This window comes from Pongo abelii, chromosome 5 (genome assembly GCF_028885655.2).
Source record: "Pongo abelii isolate AG06213 chromosome 5, NHGRI_mPonAbe1-v2.0_pri, whole genome shotgun sequence".
NCBI classification, from domain to species: Eukaryota; Metazoa; Chordata; class Mammalia; order Primates; family Hominidae; genus Pongo; species Pongo abelii.
Window position 1 is genome coordinate 39,234,623 of NC_071990.2, and position 19,973 is coordinate 39,254,595.

The following is a 19,973-nucleotide window of genomic DNA, read 5'->3' on the forward strand; positions in this document are numbered from 1 at the left end:
GAACCATTTTTACATCCATTTCATAGTCTGGAGTTTTTCTCCCTATCACCTTGGTTTGTCCACATTGAACTGCGTATTTCTTTATGACTTTTCAAACAGCTTATATATAACTCTGTGAGGTGAGGTGTTCTTTTTTTTTTCATTTTTCTTTTTTAGCTAAAGTTATTGATTAGGATCTCTAAGGGCCTATAGTGGCAGTTGCAAACTTGGAAATTCTATCAGGGCCCTTAAAAATTACTTAGATAGTAAATAAAATGGGCCCTATCAATAGGGCCCAGGGAATCTCACTATTAACAGTTCTTCATTCAGAAAAGTGTTTGCTTCCCCTACATTTTGTTTTCTTTCTCAAGTTTGAGCCTTGATAAACATTCCTTTCGAATTTAATAGTGCATATTAAGTTCTTGCTTTGGGGAGAGATGGTTATAAAATTCCTCATTTAAATGTCTTTGAATGATTATGATAATATGATACAGGTTTATCTTTTACACTCTGCCCCATAGTTTTTCCCAGAGGTTCTGGCTGTTTCTGTTAACTCTTTTTACCTAGTAAAGTTTCCCTTACATTGTCTAGTGTGGCTTGTATTTTTCTTTGTATATTAGCTCCAGTTATTGGAGTTAGATAGTTAACTCCAGTTGTCTTGTTTCAAGCTGTGAAATGATTCTGCAGCTCTGTGGGAACTGCTGAGGTAGAACCTAACGTAAAATTGGAAATGGTTCTGACATCATTAAAATGATTGAACAACTTTTCATCAGTGTTCTAAAGAGTTTTTCACGATTCCACATTTTCCATATTTCTCTAGTAGTTCAGAGTTTTGTATATTCTGTGAAATGAAAAGAAGAAACTCTATTAGTCAAATTAAGTAGGGAGTGGACTGGTTTTCCTAAAATCATCAGTCACCATCTTAATGATGGACAGTCCACTCCCATCTGTTGAATGAAGTTTTAACATTCAAATTTGTCTGCATTCCATGTCTTGAAGCACGTGACCACTGAGTTGCTGCTACTCACCAGAACTAGCCCTCTACTGCAGTAGGACCTTCTGTCTGCAGCCTTTTTCTCCACGAGTCACAGGATTTGTGTTCCTAGTTTTGCTCATGGCCTTTGCCAAGCCTGGAAGTCTCTTCTCTCCTCTTTGCAAAGACCAGCTTCAGTTTTATTCTTCCCAGAAGCCTCTGATTGAACGTCTCCTTCAGGCTTATCATCTGTGAAATTTTGACAGTTAATTATATTCACTATCCTATTATTCTTTTTCTTATCTCCAAGTCTTATTTTTGCAACAGATTAAAACTTCTTGAAAATGCATCCTTTTTAATATTTTTTATTGTATTGCATAAGACTCATCCCATGGTTTCAAAAATGTTAATTAAACTGAAGAAATTCAATATTCCAAATAAGTCTAGCAAAACCCCTTGCTTTGATCTTCCAAATGAGTTCTTAGGTTCTAGTTGTTTGAGTCTATCCTGATAGTATTGCAAGGTAATTTAAAAAAATAGCAAGAAGATGAAATGACTTCATTTGTGAAAGAAAAGGCACCCACTAAGATTTTGGGCTTTTTTTCCCAAGATGAGCTAATCAGTTTATGACTTTAGTGAACCAACTTAAAAAGTAAATGCTTTACATGAAAATTGGTAGTAAGAAATATAAACATGAAGCAAATCTCAGCATTAGGGCAATTTTCAAAACTCACATTTTAAAGAACAACTAAATTGCAGTTGCTCAGTGCATATAAATAGGAGTGTTTCCACAGAGTCAATTTGAGCAGCTTTAGTAATTGGAGTTATTTTTCATTCGGCCACCCATCTAATTGAACATTAAAATTTAAAAATTAAATCAAACACATAGGTAAAACTAATGGTGTAAATTCTGATCCTCTTTTTCAAAAATGGGAAAACATTCACATTTCACTAATAAGTCATTAGCATTCTTCTCTTCAAAGTCCTCAAGATGGAAGAAATTCCAAGAACTGAAACAGTTAGCTGTATGAATTTTCATGTTAATATCCCATAACCCTCTCTTTCTCCTGGGATAATCTGGAAGAGGCTCACCTCAATGTTTCTGAGGTCCACTTCAGAAATTCCAAACGCTGGGTCAGCCTCAGCATTGACCTCTTACAGAGGAAGAGTTCCTTTTGCTCTGGAATAATCGACCAGTGTTTATTAGGCAACCATGATTCTTTCCCCCAAGGTGCAAAAGGGGAGACAAAAATAGAAGACGTGTTTTTCACTGTCAAGGCTCAAAATCTGGTTACGGGACCACATATTTCAATATGAAACATCTTAAAAAACCCACAAAACAAAAACCAAGGCAACATGAATGCTGGGACTAGGAAGCAGGAAGCTGTCAAGAGAAGCAGTGTTAGGGACCAAGGCTCCCACCCTTGCACCTAGGACCACACAGTCTCTCCTCCCTTCCAGGCTGTGGCCTCTGCTCCTCCTCATCTCTTCTAAGTACAGGGTGGAAGATGGTTCTTCACAGCTCCTGAGTTTACAAGTTTTCCTAGTCTAAGCCCCAGATAGCAATTACAAACCCTAAGTCCAAATTCCTGGGAGAAGGGGTCTGGTCAGTTCTTTTTGGGTTGGCTGTCTACCTTGGATCAAATTAGCTAAGGGATAGGAGTGGGTGTCACATAGCACAAATCTCTAATGCCTGACAACCTTAACTAAAGAAGTGTAGGTCTAGAGGTAACAGTAGTACTTTACGTTTTTAAGAGCTACTCCTATTATTATTATTATTATTATTGTTGTTGTTGTTGTTGTTGTTGCTCTTAGTCTGATCTCCCAGGGTCAGAACATCTAGACCCAAATTAATCTTAATGGTTTACTAAATACTTTAAAAGCATACCCTGAAACTCAGTAATTAAAACCTTTGAATTTTCTGAATTTCTTCTCTGACCTGTTCATGAACTTGTCCAAGCAAAAAGTTATTTAGATTTTTTTTAAATGGTGGAATTATTCAGGATCGGAATCATGGAACAGCTGCAGCAAGAAGGATTGGAATGGCTTGTGAAAACAGCAGTGTGTGTGTGTGTGTGTGTTGAGTTGGGGAAGGCAGAAAAGGAAAAGAAAAGTTAGTATATACTTAGAGGTAAAAGAGTAGAATTAAACCTTCCCATTGGTGTATAGGGATTCTACTCTCCACATGGGTCCTCACCTTAGGCACTAGAATTAGGGTCTAGGAACTAATCTAATAAATCCCTGGCCCTTCCTTAGAGACTGATTATGTGTTGGGATAGGAAAAGCTGATGCCATAGAAACATCTGGACTCATCTATGTGGGTTGTTGGATCATCAGTTCTTGGAGCTATCAGGTCTAATACTTGCCATACCTTTAAAATGCTCTCCAGAATATCAAAACAATTGAATCATTTGCTCTGAGTCCAATTTCATTATTTATTGGTGATTTGACAATTGTAAACAGCCACTATTGCACAGGAGTCTCTTAGGCCCTCTTTGATTAAGTAGAGGGAAACAAGTTAGGGTCATGTGAAAGTTTCAAGACAGACACGTCATGTATACAACAAAAATTTTTAGTTTTCAAAATCTGAAATGACAAGATTGCAAAGTGAAGCCATCACAGAATCTAAGTGCTCTTGAGAGAGGTTTAGATAATCCAACTGAAAAAATTCAGACCCTTGCATTTGACATTTCAAACTTTCAAGAGTCCATTGTAGAATAACAGTTCATTCAACAGATATTTGTTGAGCATCTACTGCATATTTTGAGTTGTCAGTGGAGACCTAGACTTTTTTTTAAACCCAAAAACTCCAACTTGACAAATCTTTGGAGATGTGTTTATACAAACCCCTTAGCTGTAGAGCCATGAAGTAATATTTCTAATATGGCTATATGCCACATAACGTTTCAGTCAACATGGATTGCATATACGGTGGTGGTCCCGCAAGAGTATAATGTATTTTTACTGTACCTTTTCTGTGTTTAGATGTGTCTAGATACACAAATACCTACCATTGTGTTACAGTTGCCTGCAGTATTCAGTCCTGTAACATGCTGCACAGGTTTGTAGCCTGGGAGCAATAGGCTACATCATGTAGCCTAGGTATGTATAGGCTATACCATCTAGGTTTGTGTAAGTGCCCTCTAAGATGTTCGCATGAGGAAATTGCTTAATGATGCATTTCTCAGAAGGTAGCCCCATCGTTAAGCGACATGAATGTATATCCAAAATTGTATATACTATTCTTTTAAACTAATGTCAATTTATTTTGATAACATAGCCTTAATTTTACTGTATTTTGATAGCAATAAAAATGGAATCAGGTACACGCAATACTTACTTTTCTTTGGTGTTTTTAAGGAGCGACGAAAATTTGGCCCCTTAGGATGGAATATTCCCTACGAATTCAATTCCGCTGACTTTTCAGCCAGTGTTCAGTTTATTCAGAATCACCTTGATGAATGCGATATTAAAAAAGTGAGTGATATTGTGCCTTTTTTCCTGTTTTTATTGCTCTTCTTAAATCAGGGTTCTACAGTCATTTGAAGTCTATGACAAGGTGTGAATTTGCTGAGCCCCATGGAGCCCCCTTTGAAGGGACTTGTTGCTCTGATCAGGCACTTGCTGGGGCAGCCTGTCCCCGCCCCCAACACTCACATACCGCAGAAGCTAACTCACTCAGTGTATTGCAAAATACTGCAGCCTTCCTCATGTTACACTCAGAGACCACAGTGCACTTCAAGAGAAGGTGTGATTTAGGTCAAGCTTCTCCTCACTGGTCCTACTCCTGCCTCCTCAGAAGTGAAGATGGTATCTGCCTACCCATGCGAAAGTTCTTTCTCACCTTAAGTCACTTCTTAACTGCTCAGCTTATGCATATGAATAACAATACTTTCTAGTAATGGTCATTCATCATCATATGACACTTTGTAGTTTTCAAAGTTCTCATGTGTGCAGAATCTCATTTTTATCTTCACAACCCTGTGAGATCAATAAAAAAGGCATTATTATTTATTTATTTATTACCCATTTTACTGATGAGGTAACAGACAAGAGAGACTAAGAGACTTCCTCAAGGTCACAGAACTGAGAACGTAAAGTCTGTTGTCCTTTCACACATATAAAGGGTTGGAAGTTTGTTTTTTCTATACTCTTTGGCAAGTCAATGAGCCTTGAAGCCTGTTTCCTCATCTGTAAACTGAACATTGTTTCTGTGAGGAACGAATGAGTTAGTATTTGTGAAAGCACAGTACGCAGTACCTAATAAGAGCTCATTCAATATGACTCTCTACAGTCTGGCCCCCTCTTCCTCCCCAGAGTAGGGCTTCAAGGTAATTAGAGATTCTGCAGCTTCCGTATTCGGGTGGTAAGCCATGATGAGTGTTTACTCTAGAACCAAACCGTCATTTTTCCTTGAAGTGACAAAGGGATATGAAATTAAAAATATGGCAGTCTGATGAAAAGTTATATTCTATGTGTTCATATTCTGTGGTCATTTATCGTTTTGGTACATACAAATAATAGTTACCTTAAAATAGTTGCTTTGAAAGACAACCAAGCTGAAAAATAAAATTTTAACCAAGAAAAAGTAAACAAAAAGCAAATATCCTTATTTCTCCTAACTCGAATGTATCAAGGGTTTAAAGAAACTGCTAAACTGCAATATATTGCTAGTGTAAAATTGCTACAGAAATTAATAAATATTTTGATGTAGTTTTAGCACACAGAATGGGATGCAGAGGATGGCAGAGGATTGCATTGAGGAAAAATCTTGTGGATAAATAATTTTCTTGTTGTTCTCGTAATGATTCCAGAAAATACATTACTAAGAAAGCGTATTAGAGCAATGATTACTTGATTTTTCTCCTTTCTTCACTAAACACCACTTTTCTCCTCTGTAACAGCTTGGCATTACTACAATGAGTATTATAGGTAATTATACCCCAGAGTGAAAATTAGTCTTTTTCCCTATTTTAAATAATATACATGCAATATACTTACCAGTGTTTAGTATTGTAGATTTTTTCTTGGTGAACAAACTGTAGTGGTTCCAGCCATGTAATAGTGAAAGAGTTATTAATATAAGACGATGAATAATTTTAAATGCGAGTCTAGTGAGTGCTTCCTTTTCCAGACCTTTCCTCTAGTGAAAGACCTGAAATGTTTATAATGATGTGTTTGGGTTGACAATGAATAATCCTTTTTTACTTTTAATAAAGGGTGTATCATGGAATACAGTTCGGTATATGATCGGAGAAGTACAATATGGAGGCAGAGTGACAGACGACTTTGACAAACGTCTACTTAATTGCTTTGCCAGAGTAAGTCAATTTAGGAAAATAAAGTTTGGAGATACATTTCACTGTATTTTCCAGTTTTTTGGTTTGTGATAGGTCTGCCGAACTTAAGCATACAGCACAGTTGCTGCAAAGAATTAGCCAAGAAACAAACGCACGTGTGCGCTTACACACACGCACACACATGCGCACACACACACAAACCAACCAGCAATTGGGCCAGGCGCGGTGGCTTACGCCTGTAATCCCAGCACTTTGGGAGGCTGTGGCGGGTGGATCACGAGGTCAGGAGTTCTAGACCAGCCTGGCCAATATGGTGAAACCCCGTATCTACTAAAAATACAAAAAGTAGCCGGGCGTGGTGGTGAGTTCCTGTAGTCCCAGCTACTTGGGAGGCTGAGGCAGAAGAATCGCTTGAACCTGGGAGGCGGAGGTTGCAGTGAATCGGGATTACACCACTGCACTCCAGCCTGGTGACAGAGTGAGACTCCGTCTCAAAAAAAACAAAAACAAAAACCAACCAACAATCTACTTGTGGTGCAGAGCAGAGCAGTTGTCAGTTCTCATTGGTCTATAACTCCTTTCCCGTGTGGATGAAACTGCTTGTGCCCAGGGCCTCTCCCCCACCGCCCCTCCTCCATCTTCCCCATTCCTGTGCATCTCACTTGTGAGGAAAACACTGGCCATCATTTCTCTGCCTCTTCCTCTGAGTGAAAGTCTCATGGTGATTTCAAGCCCCAAAATAAGTGATTGGGGGATTAATCATAATTTGAGTTTTCTCATCTCTTCTATTAGGATGGACAATTGGAAATTGAGGAAGTGTTCACTTTTTCTCTCTGCCAAATAAAATCCACATGTAACATGCTGATAAATATTTTCTAGAGAAAATTGTTTCTTAGCAATTGTGGCTTTCACATCAAGGATGAATGTAATAAATAACACCTACCAGACTCAAACTCTTCTTAAAATGTTTTACATTTTAGGGAAGTAATATACAACACCTAAGTGGAAAAAAACCAGATGTCTTTTATGGTTATTAAATTATTTATATTGGAACCTATACCGGTAATTCTCTACTTAAATGATTCTTTTTTCTTGACAAAATTAAAGCCTCAACAACAAAGCACAAGCTTTGGGAGTATTTTGATAAGCTGGGAGTTGACTAGAAAACGGATTTTTAATCTTTACTTGTTTTAGCAAGTTTTTCTTGAAGCTACATTGGAGAACTGTGAAAAATAATAAGTGTTGGTGAGGATGTGCGGAGGGAGGAGCCCTGCTGCTGGGAGGTCAAATGGACGCAGACCTCCTGGAAAGCAGTCCAGTAATACTTACTGAAATTAGGTATCTCAGGTAGACATATCTCAGAACATTTCTAGAAAGAGTCCACAAATGGACACATACAAAAATATTCATGGCAACATTGTGTGTGGAGCTGAAAGCAAGCATCGTAGATGGTTTTCCTGGAAGCAGAGGTGGAGATTTGCATTCAAGTGCTTCCTCCCCAGCCCTCCTCCAAGAAATGACCTTGGCTGAGACAGCTGCCTCCTGCTAGGGCAGTTCCTGGGGAGGGGCAGTGCTGTGAATCCACAGTAGCCAACACTCCAGACAGTGCAGAGGAGTGAGTACCTGCTCCTGAAAGAGGATTGAGTGGCACATCATAGCATCCACTACAAAAACCTAAGACTCCTAAGAGAATAGATAAGATGTGGTGGGTGAGCACCATGGCATACTATTGCTCACCCTTGTGGGGTGCAACCTGTTAGTCATAGTCATATCAAGTGTGTGATACGACTACCTTCTGAACCAGAATCCTCCTCCTGAATATACGTCCCAGAGAAAGTCTCAGAATGTACCAAAGAGATTATTCATAGCATTGTTGGTGGTAGTGGGAAGTTGAAGGCAACTTAGGCATCCTTCATGGGGAAATAGTTAAGTTACCTGTTGTAGAGGCCTAAGGTGGCATACAATGCAGCACTTGGAAGCAATGATCTATATAACATCATGCGTAGGTCTTACAAACAGTGTTGAGTACAGAACTTTTAAAAAAATAAAGCGAGATCTATAAAGGAATATATGCGTAGCTCACAAGGATAAATACATGTTCTAAGACATATATCAAGTACACTTAAATACATGCCCTTAGAGGGAAAAGGAGACAGTGAGTGGATGTCAGGACAGAATGGGGAAAAATTAAAATAAAAGGGGCCTAGATTCATAAAAATAATAAACTCAGGAATGTGAGAAACTCACCTCTGTATCTGAGATTCAAAGGAGAAAAAAAAAGATGTCTTAATAAGTATATTTTGTTAGAATAATTGTAGAAGTACCCAAAATTGGAGTTTGAACAGTGGAGCCTAAGATGTGTTTAGCTTCAGAATATAATTCACCAAGAGTACCAGCAGAATGCTGATGGGATCAAGTGCATGGGTGAAAGAAGAGGGGGTCAGGGTCACCCCTAGTTTTGACTTAAGCCACTCTACACAGAATGGGGCTATTTACAGAGAAGAGGAAGGACTGCAGCAGGAATGAGTTTTATTGGCTGGGGCTGGAAATTAAGAGTTCAGTTTTGATCATACAACATTTGAGATGTCTATTAGACATCCAAATCAAGTTGTCTAAGACCATAACTGCCATGAGTGCAGGGACTTTGTCTTATTACATCAGTGCCAAACTCTGAGCACCAGAAACAGAGCCCAACACATATAAGTGCTCAGTAAATATTTGTTGAGTAAAAGAACGAATGCATGAATGAAGGTGAACAAGGCACCTGGATGTACAGATCCGGAGGTCATGGTGGAGCTCAGGCATGGAGATAAGGATCTGGAATTCTTCAGCATGTAGATAGTGACAACGGAAAGCTGCTGTATTGGTCCAGAGCCTCCAGGGATATGTCTGAGCCAGGAGCATAGGGAGGGGGAGGAAGAAGTGTCGCTCTCTCAGCCTGCTCCACCTTCAAGATCTCAAGCAGGGGGATTCCCCTCTCTGACCCCTCTCCTGCCTTTCTTCCTCTTCTACTTCTTCCATGTACCCTGACACTTGGCATTTCGGGCCACAGAGGACTAGTCAGCTGACCTCAACCCTCTCCTAGAAACCCAAGATTCTCTGCCCTCTGGGCCTGGGATGTGCAGACTTCCTGATCTAAAAGCATGGGCTTGGAATGGGGCCTCCCCATTCCAAGTAACAGCAGCTCCCTCCTCACCTGAGTTATGTTACTCCCTTCTATCATCTGATTCTGGTTTCTCTGGACTCCATTCTCAGCAATTAGTGCCTGAAGTCAAAAGTTCATCTTACAATTTTCCCATTCATTTGCCCCTGAGTAGCTTCTGTGGGCTCATTCCCTCCCCCTCTCTCAGGACTTTCCTAAGAGTAGCACAACCTTCAGTGGCTTTAATTCTCTGACTGTTGGCCACCTCACTTGCTTATCCTACTGAATCTTCTCTTTGCCCTACATCCTCTCCAACCTCCTGTCTTGTTGCTTTCCCTCATTCATTTCTCTGTCTAGCTTAGACCTGTTTCAGATGGTCATCAATAACCAGAGGTGAGTTTGGGTCTCTGGCCCTAAGGGCATGAGCTTACCACATGAACCTAGCAGCAGCAACCCTCTTGAGAAAGGCTGCACAAAAGCCCCACAGCCCCCACACCCTGCCTTCACCTGTTTGATCTCATCCTCAGCCCCAGGCTTGCCTTCTGACTAGCCACCTGCCTGCACTGCCTCCACTTTACCCCAACCATGTCATCCAGAGTTGCCCATGGGAGAAGCAGCTCCACTGTAAACTCATGCCTGCACATGGCATCCTCTGTCCCTCTGACGTTCAATCTTGGGCTTGTCTTTGAACCTTGTTTTCTGTGTTCTCAGCATCTTACAGAGTCTGTCTGCTAAAACCGATTGCAGAACTGTATTGGGTGTTCGTGGGGGATGACCGCTCACAAAATAGCTCCACGTAGATTTCATATTTCATATTTTGACTTTGCCACCAAATAGCCTCCAAATTTGGTGAAACTCAGCTATTTGTGTATGTATAAAGTGCTGGGAAAACAGGAAGAAGCTTCATTTTGCTCTTATACATACATGTCATTTGGCAACACAGAATTCATTGTGGTTATTTGTTATCTGTGTGCTGAGGACCCAGGGCCTTTGCCCCCTTAGGGTGTCTTCCTGCAATTTAAGTCATCCACATGGTGAAAAATCTAATATTTCTAAGTAATGACCATGCTCATAACACTATTCTCCTTAATAACTTTCAACTGCTCTCCATTTCTTGAATTAATCACCAGTCCTCGCCCTGACATCAACAGTCATCCATGATATGACCTCACCTCACTTTTCATGTCCTATCTCTTATGACTACATTGTGTCCACCCTATATTCCATTATTCCCTTAACCTGCTTCTCATTTTTGCATCAGTTCTATACCTTTGCTTATGTGGCCTCCCCATTCCAAGTTCTCCTGTCAAAATCCTCTCCTTCAAGGCTTATCTCCAAAAATCACCTCCTTGAGAAGACCTCAGCTGACATCCACCTGTTTTTTGTTCCTGCTTTAAACCTCCTTAGTACTTTGCTTATTTTTATTTCCTTCTGACTCTTGCCTTAGTGCACTTCGTATTGTGGTTATTAAATAATTGGCTCATCCCTCCGCTGGGTCACAAGCTCCTTGAAAGAAAGGACTGTGTGTCTCTTATCTTTGCATTCTGTTCTGGTTCTAAACTCAGCCTGCTCATGCATAGGAGTTGAATGGGATAAAACAGAGAGAGAATCAGTACACAGGGTATTTCAGAGCAATCACTGGATCTAAAAAGAGCTGGAGGAAGGAGATGGAGGGAAGGTACTAGAGAACGTGTGACCAACCAGAGTAAGGCACTGCCCCTCTTTCCCGTCAAGTGCTCCGAGTAATTCAGACGTCGTGCCTGCATTTCCACTCTTCCTGTCTTCCCATTATTTCCTTCTCCACTGGGAAAATTGCTGTGAGATGTAAGTCATTGCCTCAAATCTGGCTCATAGGCATTTAGCATCATTTTTTTTTTCCTTTCTGAGAATAAGTCTATTCACACCAACCATATATTTGTTCTCTCACTGTTTTGTTAAAGATAATTCATATGGAATAAGAAAGCGATGTCGTAAGGCAAACAGCAAGGCAGCTGAATACATTTACTTCATGTGGACAGGGATGTGATTAGCAAAGGAAGCTCTTCACCTCATGGTGGGAGGGGAGAGTTTGCATGGAGCTCTCCTGGCCGTGTGCTGGGGCTCACTGCTGTGTGAGTGAAACTGCGCACAAGCACATCCTCCTGGTATGAGCCCCATGTCGGGGAGAAGTGGGGTGATGAAAATGCCCAGATATTCTCTTGTGTGTGGGAGTATGGCCTCACAGACTTTGCAGTATGTTCCTACTCCTAAAATGGAATTGAGGATTGTCAAATGACTCAATCAGAGAATGGGCTTGTAGAGTTGCTGTCTTCCTTACTCTTGGTGAATATCTTCTTCGGTGTTAAACGGAGGCCAGGTCAAATTGTGTTCTGGCCTCTCTCTTTTCTCCCTATATGTGCTAATTATTCTATCAGTAGTATTGTTAAAGCATTCTCAAAATTAATATTAAAAACTCTATTAAAATGGAAATAAGGTGGCCCCTCTCCTTTCTTGTAGCAGTTTTCATTTAGATGCTCATCAATTTTATTTCTTTTGTTTTCTGTCACATACAGGTCTGGTTCAGTGAGAAAATGTTTGAACCGTCATTCTGCTTTTATACTGGATATAAAATCCCCTTGTGCAAAACCGTAGACCAGTATTTTGAATACATCCAGTCACTGCCATCCCTAGATAACCCTGAAGTCTTTGGGCTTCACCCTAATGCTGATATCACGTAAGTCCCCGGCATTTTTTAATTTGAAGGGGTCATTTGTAACTCAGTCTGGCAAAGATGGTGCATTTCATTTTCTCTCCTAATCTCTCTCCTTTCCCCCTTTTTTTATTTTACTGTGAAAAATAGTGTCGCTTCCTGTCTCCCAATTACAACTTTGTCATTTCTTGGCCTGCTCTCCTCTACTAAATCCTGATGCTCCAGTGTTTATGACAACGTTAAGCTCTAATTTATGCATTGATTATTTCTCCTCTGTCATGTCATAAAACGAGTTGGTGTTAGTGGTAGCAGTGCTCTCCACCGGCAGGAGAGTGGTCTGCCAGCTCCTCATCTCTTTCTTCAAAAATTCATTAAGAATATAATGCTCATAAATAGAATCTAAAAAGCCAGGCAAGAACAGATGGGAGGGTGAAGAATCGTATTTCTGCCTGGTCCTCTCTCTCATGGCCCCTCTCCCTCACTTGCTCATCTGCATCCTTTTGTCATGCACTGCCTGTGGTAGGTGCAGTGCAGTGAGCACTTGAGCACCCGACACAGATGCACAGCCTGGGGAGGAAAGAGTGGAGGGGCTCAGCTTTGCATGAGGTCCCTGCTCCACTCATCACCTAGAGAAGAAATGCTCCCCAATTCCAAGCCCCTTGGCATGAGATGTCACCCCTTCTCTCTTTAGAGATACCTACCAAACCCAAGCACCTGAACCGGAATCCTTTGGAATGGACCGCATGTCCTCTGTGGCCCCCTGATGAAAAGTCACAAGGTTTAACATTCAGGAAAATGGTTTCAGGAAATGGAAGAAACCAAGACTCCTCTGGCAGATTCTAAGTTGAGAATGCCCTAAGAGTGGGGCATTCCTCTCTACTAGTCCCTGGCCTACTGTTGTAATTTTAATAATTCTCTGGGTTTGGACATGGACATTTCCCTGGCCTTACCGGATGTCCCAGGAGTTCCAGTTTACTGCCAATTTCCTTGTCTTCCCGCCTCTGACCACCCTCCTAGCCCCCTGCATGAAGATGCACTTTTGGCCTCTTTACACCCACACTGATTCCACCTTCTCCATATCCTCTCATCTCGCCCAGGCTGCTTTTCATCTTCAAAGATGCGGACATGATTAAAAATACCTACAAATGCCAATGCTCCGTTCCACCCCCATGATGGAGTCACGAAGGCTCGTTAATGGCAACAGTTGCTGTTATTTAAGGAGGCTTTCATAAGTTATCTGGGGATGGGAAACAAGTGAAGAAATAAAAAGGATTCCTCAGGGATTGGATTGACAATCAACTCTTACATTTTATGAAAGAGGGAGCATAGGAAAGTAGTTTTGCTTTAGCTGAGACTTTAAAAATGTGAGTCAGACCACATCAACCCTCTGCTGAGAATCCTCCCAAGGTTCCCGTGACACTGTGAGTCAAGGTCAAAGACCGACAGTGACCTACATACAGATGACCTACAAAGTCAAATGGTGCCACTGCTCTCTACCTCCCCACCCTGGTTCTTTCAGTCCTCTTCCATCTTCATGCCCACTGAGCTCCTGTTACTCAGGCCAGACAGCAGCTGCCACAGGACACTTGCACTCCCTGGAACCTCCCTCCTCCTAGATATCACAGTGGCTCACCCTTTTACCTCTTCTAGTCTTTGCTTAGATGTAGCCTTTTCAATGATGCCTTCCCTGGCTGTGCTATTTAAAGATTGCAACCTACTCCCCAAACCCTGCCCAAGACCTTGTCCTCCTGGCCTGCTCTTCTCTATAGTTTGCATCACCCACTGACATACTCTACACTTTTTTTTTTGACACGGAGTTTCACTCTTGTTGCCCAGGCTGGAGTGCAATGGCACGATCTTGGCTCACCACAACCTCTGCCTCCCAGGTTCAAGCGATTCTCCTGCCTCAGCCTCCCGAGTAGCTGGGATTACAGGCATGCGCCACCACGCCTGACTAATTTTTGTATTTTTTAGTAGAGACAGGGTTTCTCCATATGGATCAGGCTGGTCTCGAACTCCCAGCCTCAGGTGATCCGCCCACCTCGGCCTCCCAAAGTGTTGGGATTACAGGTGTGAGCCACCATGCCCAGCCTCATACTCTACACTTTAATTACTGATTTGTTATCGTCCAACAACCACCACTAAACCATAAGTTCCACTACACCTGAAACTTTTGTGTGTGTTTTCACTGCTGCATCCCTTGTGCTATAGCAGTGCCTGGGGCTCAGGAAGTATTTGTTGACTGAATCAGTGCTGCTAAATTCTTCTAGAGTGTGAAGGATGTGATCAATGAGGAGATTCCATAGAAAGATCCCACAAGTTCACGTGAGTGGACAGAGAAACAACTGATAAGTCTTAATGCATTTGCAAATTTGTGACTGAAAATGTTCTCATATGAGGGCTCTGAACTTTAATTCTGTCCTTGACAAGAGACTGGGGAGTCACGGGAGCTGGTTCCTGGATAATCCACAGGATCCTAACAAGATGAAACCATTTCATCCTCACCCAGGGTGATGGTGCACCTAGGCCTTGTTCACTGCAGGCTGTTTCACTTACCAGCTCTCAAGAAAGAGGAACCAGGGCTAGAAAAGGTCCAGAGAAGTACAACTCAAATGTAAAACTGGTTGGAGACAAAGACAAATACAAACAATTTTTTCCTTGACTTTTTATTTGGAATGATTACAAACTCTCAGAAAAGTTGCACATACAGTAAACATTCATACGCTCTATCGAGATCCAACAATTGTTCATGTTTTGATCCATTTGCTTTTTCTCCTTCTATATTTGTATCTCTGTATGTTTATATATCTACAGCTTTATCTATATATAATCACATATATTTCTCTGTGCGTGTGTTTGTATGCCCTCTTAGTGGATAGAGCTAGGAAGCATGTACTTTTTAAAACATCATGAGTTAATACAAATAACTCCAATTCCAATTGTATACCTCAGGGTTGTTCTTTGTCTTCCCCCATTCCATATTGATATCTCCTTTCTCCCACTGTAAAAACTCTGGTTCCCAGCAACTTCAATATATGTATTCATTTACTTGCAATTACTATGCCAATACCACTACCAGCAACAAACCTATTAAGTAGACGTCAAGATTTCTTTGCAGTTCTTTTTGTCCTTAGGATATATTCCACTAGGTATAAAGAGTACTGTGTTCAAAGGTCACTTGGATTAATGATTTTTTTTTCCGTGTGGTTATGCTATCAATTGATATATAGTTATGTTTATTTGTTTGTTTCTATTACATTTAAGGGTTTTTTCCCCCCACATTTCCTATTGTTTTGAATATGTAAAATATGAACATGGTTCAAAAGTTACAACTTGATAGTAAGTTGTTCTTAGAGAAGTCTCAGACCCTTTCAACCCATTTCCCTCTTCTTTTATGAGTAACCAAACACAGTGTCTGATTTATCTTCCCTGTGTTTCTTTTCGCATGTACATACAAAAATACATATTGTTATTACCCTTTGTTTCTTATACAAAGTTGCCAAACTATATCTATTGTGTTGTGTCTTGCTTTTTTCACTTAACAATGTATCCTGTAAATCACTTCATATCAGGTCATTATTATCTTCCTTATTATTTTTTTTACAGCTGCATGCTGCTCCATTGTTTATATGGATCATAGTTTGTTCAATCATTTGCCTATGGATGGGCGTTTAGGTTGCTTCCAATATTTTGCTATCTCAAATAATTCTTCCATTAATAACTTTATGCTTGTGGCCTCTCACATTATTAGAGATGTATTTTCAGGGTAAATTATTATGGGTGGGATTGCTAGATCAAGATTTAGTGAATATTGTCAAATTCCCTTACATAGGGTTATACTATTTTGTACTTTTACTTGCAGTCTGTGAGAGTGCCCGTTTTTTCAGAATCTCATCAACAGAGCACTGGTGAGGCATTTGAACCTTCACCAATATGACAGTGAGAAATGTTATCTCAGCATAGTTTTAGTTCACTTCTCTTATTTTGAGTGAAATTGAGAAAATTTTCATATACTTAAGGGCTATTTATGTGTAGTCTGTCCATTCCTTTCCAATGGAGTTTTTATTCTTTTTATTTAATTTTAGGCTTATTTATATGTTAGGGATAACAACCCTTTGGGATGTGGTTTGCAAATATTTTTCTCAGTTTATTTAGCTTTGCTTGTGATTTTTCCCCCATGATCAGGTAGAAGTGTTATTGTCGTTTCGTTTTATTTTCATGCAGTCAAATTTATGACTACATAAATTCTGTTCTTGCTGCTGTTACATCTGGATTTTTAGTAATAGTAAGAAAGGTTCTTCCCTCATCAGGGTATAAAATCATCTACATTTTTTTTTTTTAGTGCTTGTATGGTTTCATTTTTTTACATTTAGTTCTTTTACCCATTAGGAATTTACCCATTAGGTATAAGTATGGATGAAATTCTTTTTCAAAATAGCAATCCAGTTATCCTATCACCAGTGATTTTTTTTTTTTTTTTTTTTGAGACGGAGTCATGCTCTGTTGCCCAGGCTGGAGTGCTGTGGCATGATCTCGGCTCACTGCAACCACCTCCTGGGTTCAAGTGATTCTCCTGCCTCAGCCTCCTGAGTAGATGGGATTACAGGTACACGCCACCATGCCTGGCCAATTTTTGTATTTTAGTAGAGAAGGGGTTTCACCATGTTGACCAGGCTGGTCTTAAACTCTTGACCACAGGTGATCTGCCAGCCTTGGCCTCCTGCTTCCTTTAACATAGAATTTCCTTCCATAGGTACTCGGGTCCATTTCTGGGCTTTCTATTCTGTTTTCCTTTCTATTTTGTAGCAGTCTGTTTTAAGTTTAGCTAGTCTCCAGTGTGTTTTATTGTCTGGTAGTTATAGTCTCCCCTCATTGCTCTTTTTTTTTCTGAGCTTGTCCTAGCTATTGTTGCATGCGTGTTTTTCTATTGTCAGAAATTGGTGTTGAATTTTGTTGAATACCTTTCAACATTTATGGAAATAATCACATGATTTTCCCCTAAACACCTAAAAAGTTAGTGAATTATATTAATGGATTTCCTAACTCAAATTTTCTACAGATAATCTGAAATTAATACCACTGGGTTCTGAGGTATTATTCTCCTCCTAATGTGGTGATATACTCTATTAATGGTTCATTAGGGAATTTTGCATTGATATTCATAAATAAAAGTGGTCTAGAGTTTTTTGTGGCATCTTTATCAGGTTTAATTACTAATCAATGTTATATTTGCTTTGTAAAAATTTGGAAGTTTTTCTAAACTCTGGAACAATTTATGTAGTATTGGATGCTTTAAAGTTTGGTAGAATTCTCCTGTGAAACCATCTGGGCTCAGTGCTAGTTCGTTGATATCTTTCATATTTCTCTGTCACCACTGCAGTCAATATTTTGTCAGTTGTGTTCTCTTAGGAAATTATTTGTTTCATCTAGGTTTTCGTGTTTATTTTCACAAAGACATGCAAAGTAGTTTTAATCTGCTCTAATAAGCTGGACTCAGTACAATGTGGTAAAGAATGCAATCACTTCTTCCTTACCCTATACTGAGTCCAACCCATTCAATAAAATTGTTATAGAAGTGTGGACATAACGCTAACTCTGTAGACCTTGGTCTGAAATCTGATGACAACTTGAAGCCACTCTGGTGCCTCTCCAAAAGGAAAGTACTAGCCTTCTTAATACAATCTATCAAGGCAGCTCTGTTCAACCACTTCACTATGGTGTTGCCAACACATCCCAGAGAAACCACTGAGAAACAGTGGTTATACTGTTGTATGGTGGTTATACTTACTTAATACTAAGAAGGAACTTAGTATTGACACAGATGAACACCTCACCAGAGCCAGAGGCTCCTCTTCACAGGGTTCTCCTGCTGTCCGGCTCAGCAGGTTCTCAGTCCTCAGTGGCAAAATCACACTGTGACAGAGTAACAAAATATGTTGCAAAATGCAAAAGGCTGCAAAGCATGGCTTTAATAGCATCACCCTTCAGTGTATGGTCCAGGTAGCAATGTGACCTAGTATCTCTCATGCTTTAAAGAGCCTTCCCTTCCCTTCACATGCCTATAAATCTATGGCCTATGTTCTACTCACATTTTAACCTCTTTTATAGTCATGTCCACCTTCCCTCCCGAGTAGAGCTCATCTATGCCAATGGCCTTTAAAACATCAGCATGCCACATATATGTTGTCTAGACCTTTCATCTGTGCTCCACAGTTATTTATACAATTTCTATATGACATCCACTGGCATGTCTTTCAGACAGCTTGACCTTTAAAAGCCCCAAACTGGATCTCCTGCATGTACTTCTCCTCTGCTTCTCCTCCATCTAAATGGCTTCCCACAACAGTTAGAATAAAAGACAAGCTCTCTGCCATGTGACAGGGCTCATCTTTCCACCTCATCTAGAGCACCCATGGTGACTAATCGACACCTCGGGTACCCTGTGGGTAAGTCCAGGTGCCTGAGGATGCAGGCCTGGAATAGGGATGATCATGGGGTGGAGTGAAGCTGCAGGACAGGTCTCAAGGGGGGACTGATAGGACTTAGCAAATGCAGAGCAATGGCTGAGAACCTTCTTCTGTAGCTGTTAATCTGTTTCTTGCTGCAAACTGGTGTGTTAGAGAGGGCACGGCAAGCCTTCTGTGTTTTGTCAAGTCTCTCTTCACAGCTCTGTCCAGAGGCCCACATGGTGTTGCTGGCATGCATGCTGTAGGATGCCGTAAGCGAGCTTCTCCCAAAATAGTGTCAGGATCTTGCAACCTTTCACCACACTAGTGAGGTCAAATAGAAAGCCCTGGACCCCTGCCTAAAACGGGGGATTCTATCCACTAGAGCAACTGGCAGGCCTGTAAGACCTGTGGTCCTCCTCTCATCTCTCTTCATCCTTAACTCCCCATATGGTCTGCCTTGGGGTCTCTCCCACCCACCCCTGATCCCCTTTCCCCAGTATGTCTTAGCCCAGTTCTGGTTCCTGCTCAGGTGGTCGGCTCTGTTCTGCAGCTCCGTGTTTGGTAATTTTTTTGGTCTCTGAGTAAGCCTTGTCCTAGGTTTGATTCTTCTTTCCTCTGGCTCTGAAATATCTGGTGGATGGAATCCTGGCAAGTGAGCTTGCCTTCTTTGAGGATTTCTCTACGCCCCTTGCTGTTCCCCCACCAGCCACCAGGAAGCAGTAAGCAATAACAGATGAAGCATCCCAGCCGAAACCCACCTCTGGTCTTCACCCAGTTCCAGCAAGATGTAACTCTCCAAGTTCTGAGTGAAATGAAAGAAGGAGTCAAAGATGCCCCTGACATTGCTTGTCTGGGAGCTGGGGTAGTGGAGGAGTTGGGAACAGAAGTATGTTGGAGGAGAAGTTACAGAGTTCTGTTGGGGGCATGTTGAGCTGGGAAAGAACATGGGATATAACTGAATGGGGTGAGAAATATGGACTGGAGCCCAGGTGAAAGATTTGAATGCATGTGTGTAGAGATAACAGCTTCAGCCACGAGAGAAGACTCTCTAAGATATGCTGGCTAAGTCTGTGTGAATGTCCCCAGCCAGAGGAATCATTAATTTATCTGACCATCCATGGTGTTCAACAGCATTCTTGCTTCTTTTTGTTTGTTTGTTTTTGTTTTTTGTTTTGTTTTGAGACAGTCTCACCCTATTGCCCAAGCTGGAGTGCAGTGGTGCGATCTCAGCTCACTACAACCTCCGCCTCCCAGGATCAAGCGATTCTCATGTCTCAGCCTCCCGAATAGCTGGAACTACAGGCATGTGCCACCAGGCCCAGCTAATATTTGTATTTTTAGTAGAGACAGGGTTTCACCATGTTGGCCAGGCTGGTCTTGAACTCCTGACCTCAAGTGATCCACCCACCTTGGCTTTCCAAAATGTTGGGATTATAGGGAT

General features: G+C 41.0%; 1 protein-coding gene across 1 annotated transcript in view; it reads left to right on the forward strand.

Moving 5' to 3' along the window:
* DNAH8 (dynein axonemal heavy chain 8) overlaps positions 1-19,973 on the forward strand; it is a 393,081-nt gene that overhangs the window by 340,369 nt on the left and 32,739 nt on the right. Inside the window, exons 86-88 of the mRNA XM_063724765.1 lie at positions 4,313-4,429; positions 6,172-6,273; positions 11,947-12,107. Coding sequence (XP_063580835.1) covers positions 4,313-4,429; positions 6,172-6,273; positions 11,947-12,107 — 380 coding nt within the window. The remainder of the gene's footprint in view (positions 1-4,312; positions 4,430-6,171; positions 6,274-11,946; positions 12,108-19,973) is intronic.